Source organism: Saccopteryx bilineata, chromosome 7 (genome assembly GCF_036850765.1).
Source record: "Saccopteryx bilineata isolate mSacBil1 chromosome 7, mSacBil1_pri_phased_curated, whole genome shotgun sequence".
Taxonomy (NCBI): Eukaryota; Metazoa; Chordata; class Mammalia; order Chiroptera; family Emballonuridae; genus Saccopteryx; species Saccopteryx bilineata.
This window is the reverse complement of record NC_089496.1, coordinates 46,819,026-46,836,232: the sequence shown is the minus strand read 5'-3', so window position 1 is coordinate 46,836,232 and position 17,207 is coordinate 46,819,026. Positions and strand designations below refer to the sequence as shown.

The following is a 17,207-nucleotide window of genomic DNA, read 5'->3' as shown; positions in this document are numbered from 1 at the left end:
GCTCTAAGGTTTGGAGTGGTTTTTAAGTCTGGTGTTCCCAAGATCTCTTATTTTTATTTTTTTTTTTGGTCTGTTGATAACTGACATGGTGGTTCAGTGTAAGTACCAAGGTGAAGCCTAAGTGGTATCTGACAGGTGATGGCCCTTTCTTTCCTGTCTTCATTTTTTAGTGTACTTACATTTCAATCGATCAAGTTCCCAAGACCCATGCCATTGTAATAAGCAGACCTGCCTGGCTTTGGGGGGCAGAAATGGGAGCCAATGAACATGGAGTGTGCATAGCCAATGAAGCCATCAATACCAGAGCACCAGCCGCCGAGACGGAAGCCCTACTGGGGATGGATCTGGTCAGGTACGCTCGGTGATTCTTTGAAACACCTGCCCAGGGCAGGTGGGGGATGGGGAGAGGGGTGATCTTCTTCCAAACCTCATATTTTGTAACACAATCCTCCCAGAGAAGACGTGCGCCGTTTGATATAAACTTTGAGCTGATTGAAAGAAAAATAATAAATTACAGTGGAATATTATTCAGCAATAAAAAGCAATCAAGTACTGTACTGATATGTGCTACAACATGCATGTTTTTGAGACATAATGTTGTAGGTTTTGTAGGTAGAAATGGCACATTTACACAGAGATCTCTGTGGCCCATAGCCTCTGCCAACTGATGGCAAGGTCTGGTAGTGACACCCTTTAGGTAGCATTTGCCTTTATGCCTTCTTCACTGTCTTCACTATGCCTGGTTCTTACAGACTTAGAGGACAGGTTCCCTGGGTTGGAGGAGAGGAGAATGCTTCCTATTTGCAATCAGTTTTCTCTTGTTGAACAGAGTGAAACTGATGGAATAACAATGAGTTTGGAGCTTATGTTTTCACAGCTGTCCAATATCTTTACCATCACACTTAATGGAAACCCTGCAATTGAAGAGTTAATCATGGACAGTGTTTTTGTTTTTTTTTTTTTAAATTTAATGCTTCAGGTATAACTTTGCATTTTGAGTTCCCATGATATCCGTGGTATGGGATTTATAGCAGTGGCAGAGATCAATCACCATTGTAACAGTTGAGTTCTCAGGGACCATGGAAGAGGATTTTTAAATTTTTCTTCAAAGCCTCTGATGTATCTTTTATCAACTTATAAACAACAGGGACTTATTGAATGTCTGCTTTGTGCTGGACTCTGGGCACATATCGAAGCTCAAAAGCTTCTAAGAGATGTTAGTCTGGGAGCAGGAAGAAGACAAAAATTTGAGCAACGTAAGATTTTAAGACAAATTTAAGATAACGATAACAGCAGGAGAGATGCGTCTCAAGGCACTCTGAGATTTGTAGCCACATGAATGTCACAGAATTCTAGGGTAGGGTCCTCAGCCAACCCTGCGTGATGCTAGGAGATTATCATGGACTGTGTTTATTTGGGAAGGTTTTGAGAAGAAAGGTCTGTAAGGCTGAGGGATGAATTCAGAGGTCAGTCAAGGTTTCCCACGCCGTTCCCCCAAATCAATGCAGCACTTAAAGTCCACTTAGTTCCCTCCTGCTTTTAGCCCTCTGGTTGAAGGCTGGGAATCTTTCAATGTCCAAAAGGTCATGAACCCAGAAGGCCCTGGCAGACTCCTTGATCGGGGACGGGGGGAATGGAAGATTGCAGTTGACCTTGAGCTACACGGGCTTGAACTGTGTGTGTCCATTTATACATGGATTTTTTTTTTAAATCAATACTGTAAATGTATTTTCCTTAGGATTTTAATAACAATTTCCTTTCCTCTAGCGTAGTTTATTGTAAGAATGCAGTGTATAATACAGGTACATTATGAAATAGGCTGTAACTGACTTTATGTTATCGGTAAGGCTTCCGGTCAGCAGTTGGCTGGTGCAGTGAACCTGGTGTAGAATAATAGAGAACAAGGCTGGACTGGGCAGAGATTTCCTGTGGCCCAGAGGCAGGAGGGTAGAGGCAAGAGGGAGACTTAAGCCAACAAAAGGGGTCTGGCTAAGTCAGGTCGAGAGCTGTGCCTGGAGGCAGAGCTAGAAACGAGGAAAGAGATGCTCAGCCCCCCCCCCCCCCCCCCCCCCCCCCCCCCCCCCCGTTCCCGACACTTCTGTCTGTGTGGGCGGGGGCTGCCCAGAGACAGGAAGCACAGCACGCCTGTGATTTTGAACTGAATGTGTGAGAATGCTGTTCATTTGTCTGCTCATTGGCCTGCATATTAAACATATTGACACACGTTGGCACGCTTCATAATTCAGTCTCATCCCAGTCTTTGGTTCCTATGGTGATAATTCCGTGGTCCGCAATGACGGAGGTGTTTCCCCGGCTTCCTTACTTCAGGCTTGGTTTGGAAAGAGGGTCCACAGCTAAAGAAGCCTTAGATGTCATCGTCGCCTTGCTGGAAGAACACGGACAAGGAGGGAATTACTATGAAGATGCGGGCTCCTGCCACAGCTTCCAAAGCGCTTACCTGCTTGTGGATCGTGAGGAGGCCTGGGTGCTGGAGACCGTGGGGAAGTACTGGGCGGCCGAGAAAGTCACAGGTGAGTGCTGTGGGTGGGGCGGAGCTCCGCGGACGGAAGAGGCTGGGGTGGAGGTAGCCCAGGCTTTATAGGAGCCATGCTGCCCCCGCAGGGCCTCTCCGCGGCGGGTCTGCGACTTTCCGCTGGTCCCTTGTTTCTGGGCTTCTGCTTCCAGCTTCCAGAGGGGAAGGGAGTCTCCTGAACCCGGAGTGAACAGATGTCAACACTTGGGGAGCAGACTCCTTACGTTTCCTCTTTGCTTTCTGGGCAGGACCCAATTCAGACTACTAGCGTTTCATGATCCAAATGGTAACACTAAAACACTAATAATCAGCCCAGGCAATGCTGATGTTTTCCCCCCACTCCCTTCAAATAGGTCAGTGAGTTAGTATAACAGGCCGTTGCCGCTGATGACCCCAGCCCCGTCGCTCTTTGTGCTTGGACTCTGCCTCTAAAAGAGGAATTTGGATTTGCGTGAGGACCACTGACTTCCTCGGGGCCAATATCTCTGCGAGGCATTGTTTCTAGAACAGCAGAGGACGAAGGTATCCGCCCGGAAGGATTTACTGCCCAGTGAATTGCTGCTCTCTGCTTCCTGCAGCCTCTCGTTCTGGGACGGCTCTGAGGAAGGAAGTGTCGGGTGGGCTTGGCTGTCTTGTGTCCTCACCTCAGCACCCCTGTACTTTGGACAGGATGGCATCCCAGAGTGAGTTCAAGGGCTTCCAAAAGGACTAACAAATTCTGAGAAAGACTTGGCCAGTGAAGCCCCCTCTATAGTCCTTAGGACTGGATGACAGATACATAGCACATTCATGATAGTTTGCCCCTTCTGTGCCCGTGGCAGACATGGCTAGTAGATCGCAGAACTCTTCTCTTTTTTTATTTTATTTTTTAATAAATTTTTATTAATGGTAATGGGATGACATTAATAAATCAGGGTACATATATTCAAAGAAAACATGTCTAGGTTATTTTGTCATTAAATTATGTTGCATACCCCTCGCCCAAAGTCAGATTGTCCTCCGCCACCCTCTATCTAGTTCTCTGTGCCCCTCCCCCTCCCCCTAACTCTCTCCCTCCCTCCCTCCCATGTCCTCCCTCCCCCACCCCTGGTAACCACCACACTCTTGTCCATGTCTCTTAGTCTCGTTTTTATGTTCCACCAATGTATGGAATCATGTAGTTCTTGTTTTTTTCTGATTTACTTATTTCACTCCGTATAATGTTATCAAGATCCCACCATTTTGCTGTAAATGATCTGATGTCATCATTTCTTATGGCTGAGTAGTATTCCATAGTGTATATGTGCCACATCTTCTTTATCCAGTCTTCTATTGAAGGGCTTTTTGGTTGTTTCCATGTCTTGGCCACTGTGAACAGTGCTGCAATGAACATGGGGCTACATGTGTCTTTACGTATCAATGTTTCTGAGGTTTTGGGGTATATACCCAGTAGAGGGATTGCTGGGTCATAAGGTAGTTCTATTTGCAGTTTTTTGAGGAACCACCATACTTTCCTCCATAATGGTTGTACTACTTTACAGTCCCACCAACAGTGGATGAGAGTTCCCTTTTCTCCGCAGCCTCTCCAACATTTGCTATTACCCATCTTGTTGATAATAGCTAATCTAACAGGGGTGAGGTGGTAGCTCATTGTAGTTTTGATTTGCATTTCTCTAATAACTAATGAAGCTGAGCATCTTTTCATATATCTGTTGGCCATTTGTATCTCTTCCTGGGAGAAGTGTCTAGAACTCTTCTCTTTTTGATCCTGTACTTGGCCTATGTATTTTTTCTCAACTGAGTTTACCAGGAGTCACTTCTGGTTCCTTAAAAATGATGTTAAGGATGACACATGTTTGCCATCTCTGCCCGAGGGGGTGACCGGAGCCACGTCTGAGCTGAGTTGGAAGCAGGACATCTATTGCAGTAGTTGGGAATCAAGGCTGTTGTTTACTGTGGCCCGTTGCAGTCCGGTGATCAGGGTTGCTGTGGACCATGGGCGAGTCATGTCTTAAAAAGGGCTGCCCACTGAGATGGTGAGATGGAGAGATCTAACCCTGGTTTCTTGGCTAAGCTGTGCGAAGGCTTGGTCTGCCGGGAGGAGGGGGCGGTTCCTTCTCATTTTCGCAAGGGCGCAGAATGGCGCCTGGAAGCAATCTCAGAGCATGTCTCCACCCACACGTGCCCCACGTACACCCAGGTGTGCCTGCTTGCCCTACTTCCCCGGTAATTACAGAACTGATGCAGGCAGTGTGGCCCGCCAGGCCTCTATGAGTCCCCTGAAATGCAGGGACTTAAACTCCCTTAAGATAAACTCTCCTAGGATGAAGTCTTAGTACCAAATGGTTCCATCAAGAAAGTTGTTGGGCCTGACCAGGCGGTGGCACAGTGGATAGAGCATCGGACTGGGATGCCGAGGACCCAGGTTCGAGACCCCGAGGTTGCCAGCTTGAGCGCGGGCATGGTTTGAGCAAAAGCTCACCAGCTTGGACTCAAGGTCGCTGGCTTGAGCAAGGGGTTACTCGGTCTGCTGAAGGCCCGCGGTCAAGGCACATATGAGAAAGAAATCAATGAACAGCTAAGGTGTCGCAATGCCCAACGAAAAACTAATGATTGATGCTTCTCATCTCTCCATTTCTGTCTGTCTATCCCTCTCTCTGTCTCTGTAAAAAAAAAAAAAAAAAGAAAGAAATGTTAAAGGTGTTACAAAACCTTAAAAAAAATAAATAAAAAAGAAAGCATGTTGGTCCATGCTGAAAAGCAGTCATATTCCTTTTAAGTAGAATGTAAAACTCTTTTTTATCTGCAACTTTATTTCAAAAGCTTAGTCTCACTTCAGAATATAGCTTAAAAACCCATCTCATCAAAATGAATGTTGAATTTCACTAAATAGTTACATTCTAAAACCTTAGCCAGCCTTTGGACTCATTGATTTCACGTCCTCTGATCTCAGCAGTGGTGTGATTGCAGCAGGATTTGATGAACTCTGGCCTTCCAATGCTATATATAATTCTTGGAAGTAAATGCCTATTATAAATCAGCCCTCTAGGGGAATAACATTGGTGGAGTTATTCACAAGACTATAAAAAAAAAACTTAGTGGGAATATTATCAAAATCACTTATTCAGGCCAGATCTTTTTATTTATTTTTTTTATATTCATCTTTAAAAAATAAAATGGTGTCCTCTTAAAAAGATGAATGGCAAAGGACGTTAGCCAGGAATTCTTATTTTGGAAGTGTACATCCCTGAAGCAGAAGACACGGAGAGAACTCGGGCCAGCCCCGACTCCACCTCCAGGAACTGGTTTTCAGGCAGTGATGGCTTTATTGCAGGTTATAGTTTGGGCTCTCTCTCTCTCTCTCTCTCTCTCTTTCTCTCTCTCTCTGCCAACTTCATTCACTAAGAATTAAGAAGATCTGTGTGCTCCCCAGAAGCGGCAACTGTGAATGACCCGTTTTAAGCTATAAGTGATAACTCCGCAGTGAGCTGGACATCATCTTGAAGTTTGGAGGCCAGGTTGTGCTGTGTATTGGTACTTCAGGCTTTGGAAAACCCATAGCAACCCTCCCAGCACTAAGGAGAATTGATGCCCTAACCCTCATTCTTCAGGGTGGAGTAGGCTCAGAAAGCGAGCACTTCTGATTCCAGACTTGTTTAGCTATGCTTATTATATTTTCATGAGGAAAAAAATTCCCGTAAGTTTTGTCACATGCCCACGTGACCCATATCTAATCCCAGGGACATTCTTTTATTTTAAAATCATTCATTACCAGTGCTTGTATGTTCTTATTAAATGTTGGAACCTGGAAAGAATAGTTGAATGAAGAAGTATCATATTTGTAGTTTTACAAAATTGCATACATATATATGTGGGCAGAGGGTGGTGGTGTAAGGTGTTCTCGGGGTAGAGCAAGACTAATTGAGGAGGAAGGTTCTGAATGTCTTACAACATTCACAAGTCTTGTTAGTAGCTCAATACCTCTTTCAAAGAGCCTTCCACTTTTCTTTTTAATTGGTCGAGGTTTGGGGTTTATTTAACCAGAAGAAGGGGCCTCACATATTTCCTTTTAATTATGAAATGAAGATCAAGTGACTGTGGCTCGTGGACAATATGATAATGCTTGTCATAGTCAAAGCTGCTGGGAGATCTTCTCCGAAGAGGACCAAGAATCGTTCTGTTTCTCTCTTTCAAAAACGGAACTTGTTTCATCCCTGTAGTTAGAGTCAAGTTGCAGGGGAGAGTCCCTGTCAATTTCCATTGCGTGATTGAGCCTTTATAAAGTGTATTTTGCAGCTTAAGTGGGCTTTGCACTCTCTGCAGAGGGAGTCAAGTGCATTTGCAGTCAGCTTTCACTCACCACGAAGATTGACGCGGAGCATCCTGAGCTCAGGAGTTATGCTCAGAGTCAAGGCTGGTGGACGGGAGAGGATGAGTTCAATTTTTCCGAAGTCTTTTCTCCGGCGGATGACCACCCACACTGCTGTGCAGGCAAAGACAGCTTAGACAAGCAAGAAGGTGAGTTAGCACATCCCTCGTGTTTCTCCCTCTCATACCCTTTGGCTTGCCGCTGTTTTAGAGAACTTGTCTGAACTTGAGAAGGTAAGCAAAGAGAAAGAGTAGAGAATAGACCTCGGATGTAGAGACCAACTTGTGCTGACATCCCTGATAGTCAGGCAAGATGACAACTTGCATTTGTTCTTACAGGATGCTTTTCTACCCCGTGGACACTTCCTGCTATTTCGCCTTTTCAACACTAACGGCATTGTGATACTTACTGCAGCCTTCTGCAGCATTTGTATATTTGACTTAATTTCTCCCTAACTTTCTCCTCTCATTGGCCGGCAGGGCCTTGAGGCAGGGGTATTGTCTCTTACACATCTTAAGATGCCCTGGTGATGCCTGATAGTCTTTTGTTCCATTGACATTTATTAAGTTAACTATTGAATTGAATTTTCTTCTTGAGCCCTCTGTCTTCTACCCAATTATGGACTTGGTCAGAACCCATATTTAGGTAAATATGGTGATTAGATAGCCCTTCTAAATAAACCTCAGTGGCCACACTCTATATTTGTTAGTGGTACATATGTTTTGTTAAGTCAAACCTTGGGTCATTTAGGTTAGGGGCCAGCAAACCGATTATCTGCTGTTTTTTAACTAAAATTTCATCAGCACACACCCATGTATAAATATTTATGGCTGCTTCTGTGAGACGGGGGCAGAGCTGAGCAGTTGCGATGGGTAAGTTATATCAGAGATTGTATGGCCCATTAGCCTAAAATATTTATCTGGCTCTTTAAGAAGAACTTTGCTGTCCCTGAATCTAGAGGAACATTATAAGAGTTTCTCTGTAGAACTTAGAACTATATTTTGGGCAAGAAGGTGCAAAAACATCTATTTTAAAAATGAGAACTCTAAAAATACCTCAAAGTTTAAATTAAAAAAAGAAACAACAATAGGTTGATGGAAGTATACAGTACCATGTGTGAAGCTGTCCTGCCTAAACCTCAAACCTAAATCTGATGACATCTCCCGATCTAGCTCCTAATTTATGGTCAATACAAAGAATGGGCGAACACAGGAAATAGCACCAAGGGGATGCCATCTGCAGCGTTGAGACTGGGAAACTACAGAAGAAATGGCCCAACAACTACAATGTAAGGGGAGAAACGAGAGGCAGAGTTTGAGACAGACTCAAGAGACATTATCAAGTTCCTGGAGCCTGGTTCAATTCAATAAACTCATGTATGAGACAGTGAGGAAGTTTGAACACTGGGTAGTTGAAATCAAGGACATACTATTAGTGTTTTTAGGAGTGACATGTCTAAACAGGCTTACGAAAAGGATGTGAGCTGTGCTGGTGAGCCTTAAGGTCTCTTCTCCCTAAATCATGCTTTGATTCGATCTTTGTGAGCACAGACTTTAAGAATAGTGGAAGGAGAAAAAATAGAACTGGAATCAAAGGTTTGTTTATCTGTTTATCTACAGTTGGAACCAGGCTGAGTCTTAATGACTCTGACTAGTCTAAATACCTCTCTGTGCATAGTTCCCACTGCAGAGAGGTCATCCTCTAAATACAGAATTGCTTTGGTCCAGTAAGGGTAAACAAGAGAGCTTGCTTGGTGGACTGTGCATAGATTGCATACACGCCTTCTCACAGGTATCGTTCTCTTGTGTTCCTGCACTGGTTGAGGCGTTGCTAAGTGCTGTATCCAAGTGGCCCTGCAATAATGTGGCTTACAGAAAATGGAAGTAGGTTTCTCTCCCGTGGTGGAGTCCAGGCATACATGGGTAGCCCAGGGCTGGTAGGTCACTCTGCCTCCACACATGGCTTCTTCCACTTGGGATCCATTGGCTGGCATCTCCCAGCCAGCCAGAAGGGAGACAAGGAACATGAGGGGGGGGCAAGCACTCCTTTTCACAGATGTGACAAGAAAGTTGCATACATCCTTCCTGCTTGTCTCTCATTGGTCAGAATTTATCTCATGGCCATACCAAGCCACAAGGGCAGCTGGGAAGTATGGTCTGTAGTGAGGCAGGTATGTTCCCAGCTATACTTTCAGAAGTTCTATTACAAAAAAGGGACAAGAATGAATGGATCGGGGTTAGCAACCTGCCAGAGTTTTATCTCCCCCGCTGCCTGTCTTTCCAGAAAGCATCACTGTGCAGACGATGATCGACATCTTACGGGACAAAGCCGGTGGCGTCTGCATAGACTCCGAGTCGTTCCTCACCACAGCCAGCGTCGTGTCTGTCCTGCCCCAGAGCGGAAGCTCGCCGTGCATCCACTACTTCACTGGGACCCCAGACCCTTCCAGGTTCGTCTGCGACACGGTCGTGTAAGCAGAAAGCGCGTGCTCCGCTTGAGAGCTCATCCACCGAGCATGCGCTAAGGCCCTGCGCCACCTTTTGTGTGGCCGAGCCACATTATTTAGTTGTCCTCCACGTGGCCAGGGCAGCACAAAAGAGCTTGGATTAAGGGATGTTCTTGGCTTTAGCCACACAGCATTCAGCAAAGTCATGGAATCAAATTGTTTTAAATTCAGCAAATACATATTGAGTATCTGTCATGGGCCAGGCATTGTGCTCTAGATGATGGTGGTGGTGGTAGATGATGGTGGTGGTGGTGGTGGTGGTGGTGGGGAGGGGGTAAAGCTAAACAAGACACAGTGAGACAGAGAAATCACAGGACCGCCCACGACTTAGCAAAACAACCAGTTCCTATGAGTTCGAGGACACGATGGCCCAGAGGCAAAGCAGATGGAAGCAATTTCAAGTGCACTGGCTGATCCTTTTAGACGGTGTATTTTCAGGGGTTGCTTTCTGCCCCTGGACTTCAGCAAAGAAGTGGTATTGGCAGCCTCTAGAAACTGCCAGGAGGTTGAGTTCCACTGCATTTAGTAGCTGGGTTAGTGACCCAACATCTCTACTGTATTAGTGACCCAACATCTCTACTTCCCTCTCTCTCCTGTACAGTGGCGATAATACTAACTCCTGCTTTTCTGTGCTCGTTGGGTCTCACTTAACAAAAATGTTATTTTTAAATCACATTCAATATTACTTTGATTACTTTGAGGAGGTGTGGGCCTCATGTTTTAAGCTACTGCCAGTTTCAACTGATACTTTTAGCAGGACCTGACTATTAAATTTGGTATAAGCTACTCTTAGTTTTTCATTCACTAATTTATTCATTCAACAAGTACTTATTAAGCACCTTCTGTGTACCATATATCAGTGGTCCCCAACCTTTTTTGGGCCACAGACTGGTTTAATGTCAGAAAATATTTTCATGGACCGGCCTTTAGGGTGGGCCGGAGAAATGTATCACGTGACCAAGACAAGTGTCAAGAGTGAGTTTTAGATGGATGTAACAGAGGGAATTTGGTCATTTAAAAAAAAATAAAACATCATTCAGACAAATATAAATAAAACAAAAATAATGTAAGTTATTTATTCTTTCTCTGCGGACTGGTAGCAAATGGCTCACGGACTGGTACCGGTCCGTGGCCCCGGGGTTGGAGACCACTGTCATATATTGTACTTTTGGGGTACTAGAGACTAAGTGTGCACAAAGGAGATGACAGAAAGGAGTACCTCACAGAGGAATGACGTTCTGGGTAGCGGATATGTGTGCAAAGAAGCAGAGAGACACAAAAGCTCGTCCCCCGATGCTGGTGACTCACCAGCCTCTGTGAACACCCGCGGCTGGCCCGCGGGGGTGCCTGTGGGCATTGGAAGCGTCTGGAATGCTCTGCCAACGCATTGGACCTTGTTCTTTGGGGAACAGGAGCCTTTGAGGGAGAGGGTTGAGCCGAAGAATGTACCACCTCCCCCTTCCCTGGGTCAGACGCCTGCTCAAACTGCTCAGCAGACAGGCCTCTGGGATGCCCGGACCCTGCAATACGGGAATTCTGTTTCCCGGGCTGAAGTGCACGGCCTAACACAGTTAAAGAGACGGGTTGGGAAATAACCTTCAAATATTTAAAATAAAAAATTTCTAGCCTGACCTGTGGTGGCGCAGTGGATAAAGCATTGACCTGGAAATGCTGAGGTCACCGGTTCAAATCCCTGGGCTTGCCTGGTCAAGGCACATATGGGAATTGATGCTTCCAGCTCCTCCCCCTTCTCTCTCCTCTCTGTCTCTCTCTCTCTCTCTCTCCCTCTCTCTTTCCTCTCTAAAAATGAATAAATAAAAAAAAATTAAAAAAATACTGCCCTGTCTTTAAAAAAAAAAAAATTTCTAGTAACTTTAGAAACAAATTATTCATGGGTAAAAATGAACTTAAAAGACCTTAAAGAAGACGAAGAGCTTTCGGGAAGGCGTTCATTTTCATCCTCTGTGGTTCAGTGAGCTGTGTTTCTAACCGTGACTGCAGAAGTCATAGGCTCCCCCTCCCCCATTCAACATCCCAGTCTTCCTCTGTAATTGGGCGTGTTCAACATTCTGTATGTTGTCAGCAGGGGCATAATTACCTATTCTTGGGATTTTAGGGAGTAAAATTAAGGACATTTTAGCTGGCCGCTGTTAAGGCTGGAAACATTAGAGAGCTGTTTTGAGGAAGCCGTTTCAGAGTGGTGCACTTGTGAAAGACTGCGATCAAAGAGCAGGACTATGTATGAGTTATCCCTCCCAATGAATGGTAGAAGCCAAAGGGCACAAGCTGCCTATTGTTCTCTTTCCTCTGGCACTGCTCCGCCCTTTGCTGGCAGTATTAATTATATTCATTATATACTTTTCTCGAAACAACTTGTTCTCACATTCTCGTTCTCTTTTCCTTCCCTCCCTTATTGTCTTCCCCCACCTCCTAGCAAGGACCAGGTGCTATGTAAGTGTGAGCACTGGAAGGCGATGCAACAGTTGGAGTTAGAGATATAGAGGGAGATGCAGAAGAGCTTGAATTAATTTATCGAAAAGTCAAAGTCCACCCTATCCATATTCTGTTGCATCAGCTCTGCCTCAGTCATTTATCCGTTGACATCGGTTGGCTTTTGTGCTCTGGTTCTGACCTTTGGAAACCATTTCCCAGTTGGAAGCCAGTACTTGCTAAAGCTTCACTGATGTGAAGAATCGGAGGGGGAAAGGCAGAGAGGTGGTCTTGCATTTTGAGGCTGTAAAATTCAAGAGTCCTGTAGTGCACTGGAGCCAGTGAGAGCTGACTACGTGTGTCCTTCCTGACTCTGTGTTCAGGGAGGTCACATCAGTAGCTTGAAATGGACTACAGTATTTACACCACAGAAATTGGCAGACACCGTGAACCAGGGCTTATTACTTTTTTCAGAGATACAGTTGTCAAACCAGCACACCTCTGAGCAGCTCCCACACTTTAGAAAACACACAAATACTCAACATACAAGATGGAAAAACCAGGAGGGGGAGAGAACCTAAACATTTTTCATTTTAAATATTAGAAGGCTCTTTCCTAATCCATTTCCCTACTTGGATTAAGCTGTGTACTTCAGCCTAGGAAACAAGAAGTAGGAAGTTCTAGGAAAATAGATATTTCATGTACTTGAAGTAGTGGCAAGGAGTTGATGAGATGCAAGGGACCTGGTGTGTGTGTGTGCGTGTGTGTGTGTGTGTGTGTGTGTATGTGGTTTCTTCCTTCTCCCAGTGTCCTAAGCCTGAGAGGCTAAATTGGATCAACTGAGACTGTCTTATCATGTTAATTTAAATGTTAGGGACAAGTGGCCTCCTTTTGTCATTAGAGGTAACATTACGGGCCTCAGACACCTTAGTTTATGTAAATGAGGCCCCAGGAGCTGTGCAGAAAGAGCCTGCACATTTGCCCAATGCAAAATAGCACCCCCCTCCAATTCCATTCTGAAGTCTTCCAACACCATCTTTCTTCTCTCTCCTATTCTACATTTTTACTTTATTATTTTAAAAGATTTTATTTATTGATTTTAGAGAGAGGAGAGAGAGAGAGAGGGAGAAGGGGGGGCAGAAGAGCGGGAAGCACCAACTCGTAGTAGCTGCTTCTCGTATGTGCCTTGACTGGGCAAGCCCAGGGTTTTGAACCAGTGACCTCAGCATTCCAAGTCAATGCTTTATCCACTGCACCATCACAGGTCAGGTCTACTTTTTAAAATTATTTAAACATTTTTTAATTTATTGATTTGAGAGAGAGAGAGAGAAACATTGATTTGTTGTTCCACTTATTTATGCATTCCTTGGTTGATTCTTATATGTGCCTTGACTGGGGATGAACCCGAAACCTGGCATCTTGGGGTGTCAGGACAACACTCTAACCAACCGAGCCACCCAGCCAGGGCCAATAGGTGTGACTTTGCAAAGTGTCCCCAGAGCACCAGGACCCAGCCCTGAGTATTACTCTTCCTTTATTCTGAATGGAAACGGCCCTTTCTGATAAGTCTGCTTTTAGGTGTGACCTTGACTCAGTGATGAGAGTGACTCACAGTGACTCATAGGCGGACCAGAGGGACACTGGCAGTCGAGAGAAACTGGTTATTCTAGATTCTTTCCAGGTCGGTTCCAGGTTTAGTACGTTCTTCCCCTTGGGACCCTGTGTGCTGCTCCTGTCTGTGCCAGACAGCCCTCAGGGGACCTCTGGGGAACGCTGGGACACAGGACAAGCCTGGCTGAGCCCCTAGGGGAGTTCCTGCATCTTCAGTAAGAACAGAGTCTTGTTTGAAGTCAGAAGTGTTGGCTGGCACTGACATTAAGATTCCAAATCCCAAAGCACAAAAAAAGTATTTTCTTTTTCTGCAGCAGCCCAAGGTGTATATAAATAAACCAATAGAATGAGATAGTGGTGAGGGGTAGTGAGGAAAAAACTGACCTAGGCTTTAGAAGATTTAGTTCTTGCTCTGCCACTCATGAGGAATGAGTCTTTGAACAAAGCTCTCAGCTTCTGTGAGCCTCAGTCATCTCATCTGTAAAACGGGACAGAAGGTTTTGCCCTGTCTTGTTTGTTGCTGTAACCCCAGTATCCAGAACAGTCTTTGATACTCAGTCAGCGATCAACACGTATTTACTCAAGGAAGGAAGAAAGGAAGGAAGGACTGATTGAATGAATGAATGAATGAATGAATAGGAATTGAATGGGAATTGAATGCAAGCACTTTGAAAGTTACGATATACTATAAAACGTTAGTGGTTCTCATGATAATTTTGTTTTCCTTCTAAATGGGAAAACCAATGAGAAGAACACAGATTTTTTTTTTTACACTGGCTTGGTGGATTCAACATAAAATTTTAGGGGGGAAAAAGCAACAGATAAGGCAAAGACCTCCGGTGGAGCATGTTTCTTGGCTGTGGCTCAAAGTGTGCCCCAAGGCTAGGATCTGGCAGCTGTCTGAGACGGGCTTGGGAAGCCCACCCCAGGGCTAGGACCTGGCAGCTGTCTGAGACGGGCTTGCAAAGCCCACGCAGGACTGCGTGTCATCAGACCCTGTTCCTTGGCCCATAGAGCTGTCTCAGTGAGAGCTGACAGTCACAGTAACATGGTTTCATTTGGTGCTCCTGATGTCTCCTTTGTTTCACTGCCCTCCACAAGGGTCCTTTAGAGTAGCTCAGGGACCTGCAAGCCCCCTCATTAATTGGCTGCTGGGCTGCCCTTTGCCATTGGAAGCATTTGCCTCCTTTTAGCCTGTTGTCTTGTATTCATGTGACAACACACTGTGGAGGGGCTGAGTGACCAGGGTGAACTCTTCATTAGGTGACTTCTCTGAAGGTCGGTCTGAGAGGCAGCCCTTAGGACAGAGCAGAATGAGCGTGCTGGAGCCTGCAGATCTATGTCCTGTGTCAGAGAAAGCCACAGGACACGTGGGGGGTGCCCCACACGTGGGATGAGCGTGCCCAGCCCTGCCCTGCTGGGCTGGGAGGGGTACGTACAACCAATGGCAGTATCAGCTTTGCTACTGGCTGGATATGTGACCTCGGTCGAGTCCTGTCACCCCTCTGGGCCTTTCATTGGCCTGCATTCAATCAAGTGGCATTTAAGAAGTCACCATATGAGGTTTATGTGTGGCAAAATGCCAGAGAGTCTCCTCACCTATTTGAATTTTAATGTGATTTCCTATAAGGATTGCCAAGACATCAGAAGGTTTGGGGACCACTGAGTTGTCCACATCCCTTTATTCCGGATACGTAAACACATATTTTCGAGCCTGAACTATCGATGATTTCCAGCTTCTGGTTTAAATAAATACTAGTATGATTGTGATTTATTATCATTAGTAGTTGTATTTATTCATTCTCAAAAATTCTGCCTTCAACCACCTGACAAGTCTACGCTCCATGTTTTTACTGGTTGAGGATGCTGACTTCCTTATAGACTTTGGAGGGAAAATCCTTGGAGAGCTTCAGAATATTATGGGAACCTCAGAATGTTTATTATTAAAAATGAAACTGAGGGATAAACATATGGTACCTCTTGTCTTAGCCACCAGACACCGTCTTGGTGTTAAGCTAACCTCCATATTCCAGTGAGTGCTGGGTGGATGTGAAGTCCTATCAAATAGAGTATTCTGATGTTTTACTATGCGATCATTCTATATACTGGATGCAGAAGACCACAGCTGTGCTCACTGTGAACTTCCTGAAGTCAGAATCACAAGTTCACAGGCTGCACGACATAGAAAGAGAAAGAATACCATAGGTTTAGGAGCTAGAAGGGACCATAAAGACAATTTTAGTCCAAATGAGAGACAGAGGGGGAATGGTGGGCCCATGGTTGGCTAGAGGTGGTGAGGGGACTCACACCCCCATTCCGAATCCCAGCCCAGATCCCTGCTTCCACTGTCATGAGTCCGGCAGACCCAGGATGGCAGCTGAGCCCGTGGGTGCTGCCAGGCTGTCTGTCCCCTTTGTGGCCTCTCCATGACACGGTTCTCCCCCACAGGGCCAGGACGCAGAGTAAGTAAGGCCCTGAGGTTTCAGAAACGTAGTGACAGGATTCCTGATGAAAGCATCACTCCCTCTCAGGCTTTGGAGGGGTCGAGAGGAAAGGTGTGTGTGCTGACATGTGCCCAGGTATGCAGAGGTGTACACACACACACACACACACACACACACACACACACGGCCATTTTCCCTAAGAGACATCCATCATTCCAAAAGAGCTGACTCAGAGCGTTCTGCATTAGCCACCTGCTGTGCCCAGGGCTGCCCACACCCCACAGAGCCAGCCTTCTGCTTCTCTGCAGTGTCTGTCTTTCATCTGTCTTCATGTATATTCCTGAGTCTGTCAGAGATATTTCAAGAACTGTCAAATAAGGAAGAACCTAAAAGAGAGAGGGAGAGAGAAAGAGAGGGGTCCCAAGCCTTCGTTTCCGGGAGGCCACTTCCCGCAGCCCGTGGCGGGCCGGGCAGCCCTCTTTCTGCTTGAATAGAGCACCCACTGCTCACTCTCCTCTTTGCCTGCCTTTATATAACTGAAAAGGGCCTCTCAAATGGTCTTCCCGGAACAAAGCAGGTCTGTTTAGCTGTCTCTTCGCTGTACGTAGAAGAAATTGCAGCTTGTAAGTGGCAGTCTCACTAAAATATTTACTAAAATACGCAGCTGTGTCCCTCTTGGCATGCACCCACCGGCCACCCGCCACCCCTCACGCCCCGGGAGCTGGCTCAGGGGATATTTGCGGGATGAAGCGACAGCTCCTGGGTGTCCGCAAGCCCCAGTCCGGCTGAAGGAAGCACCTCTCCCTTCTCTCCAGGTCCATATTCAAGCCTTTCATCTTTGTTGATGACGTCAAACTTGTCCCCAAAGCACAGTCTCCCAGTTTCGGGGATGACGACCCTGCCAAAAAGGAGCCTCGGTTCCAGGAGAAACCAGACCGTCGGCATGAGCTGTACAAGGCCCACGAGTGGGCCCGCGCTGTCATCGCGAGTGGCCAGGTGAGCCTGGCGGGGGGCCGTGGAGGGTGGCGAGGGCGGTGGGCCCGTGGAGGGCGGCGAGGGCGGCGGGGGCGGAGCCAGAAAAGCAGGGAGCGGGCTCAGCACGCTCCTCCCCTCCAGCTCGTCCCTTCCCCAAACTCGGGCTCCCAGGCTCTCGCAGCGTGCGGGGGCGAGTTTCCCCGCCCGGTCTCTTGAAAGAAACCAAATAAAACGAACCCTATACTTTTGAGGTTATTCTAGAACTCCGTGGGCTAAGAATAGCCCTCTTTCATTTGGTGTTTACCTAGGACTCATCGAAATGCACAGTTCTGGTAGGGACAGCTGCTTTCCTGCTTTCTA

At 46.1% G+C, this 17,207-nt stretch overlaps 1 protein-coding gene across 3 annotated transcripts in view; it reads left to right on the top strand.

Annotated features, from left to right (window-relative positions):
- The window catches only part of SCRN1 (secernin 1), a 54,541-nt gene that overhangs the window by 32,875 nt on the left and 4,459 nt on the right, over positions 1–17,207 (top strand). For all 3 annotated transcript variants that reach the window (XM_066239144.1, XM_066239146.1, XM_066239145.1), the window contains exons 3-7: positions 171–352; positions 2,329–2,531; positions 6,836–7,030; positions 9,165–9,330; positions 16,688–16,868. In XM_066239144.1, the coding sequence (XP_066095241.1) occupies positions 171–352; positions 2,329–2,531; positions 6,836–7,030; positions 9,165–9,330; positions 16,688–16,868 (927 nt within the window). The remainder of the gene's footprint in view (positions 1–170; positions 353–2,328; positions 2,532–6,835; positions 7,031–9,164; positions 9,331–16,687; positions 16,869–17,207) is intronic.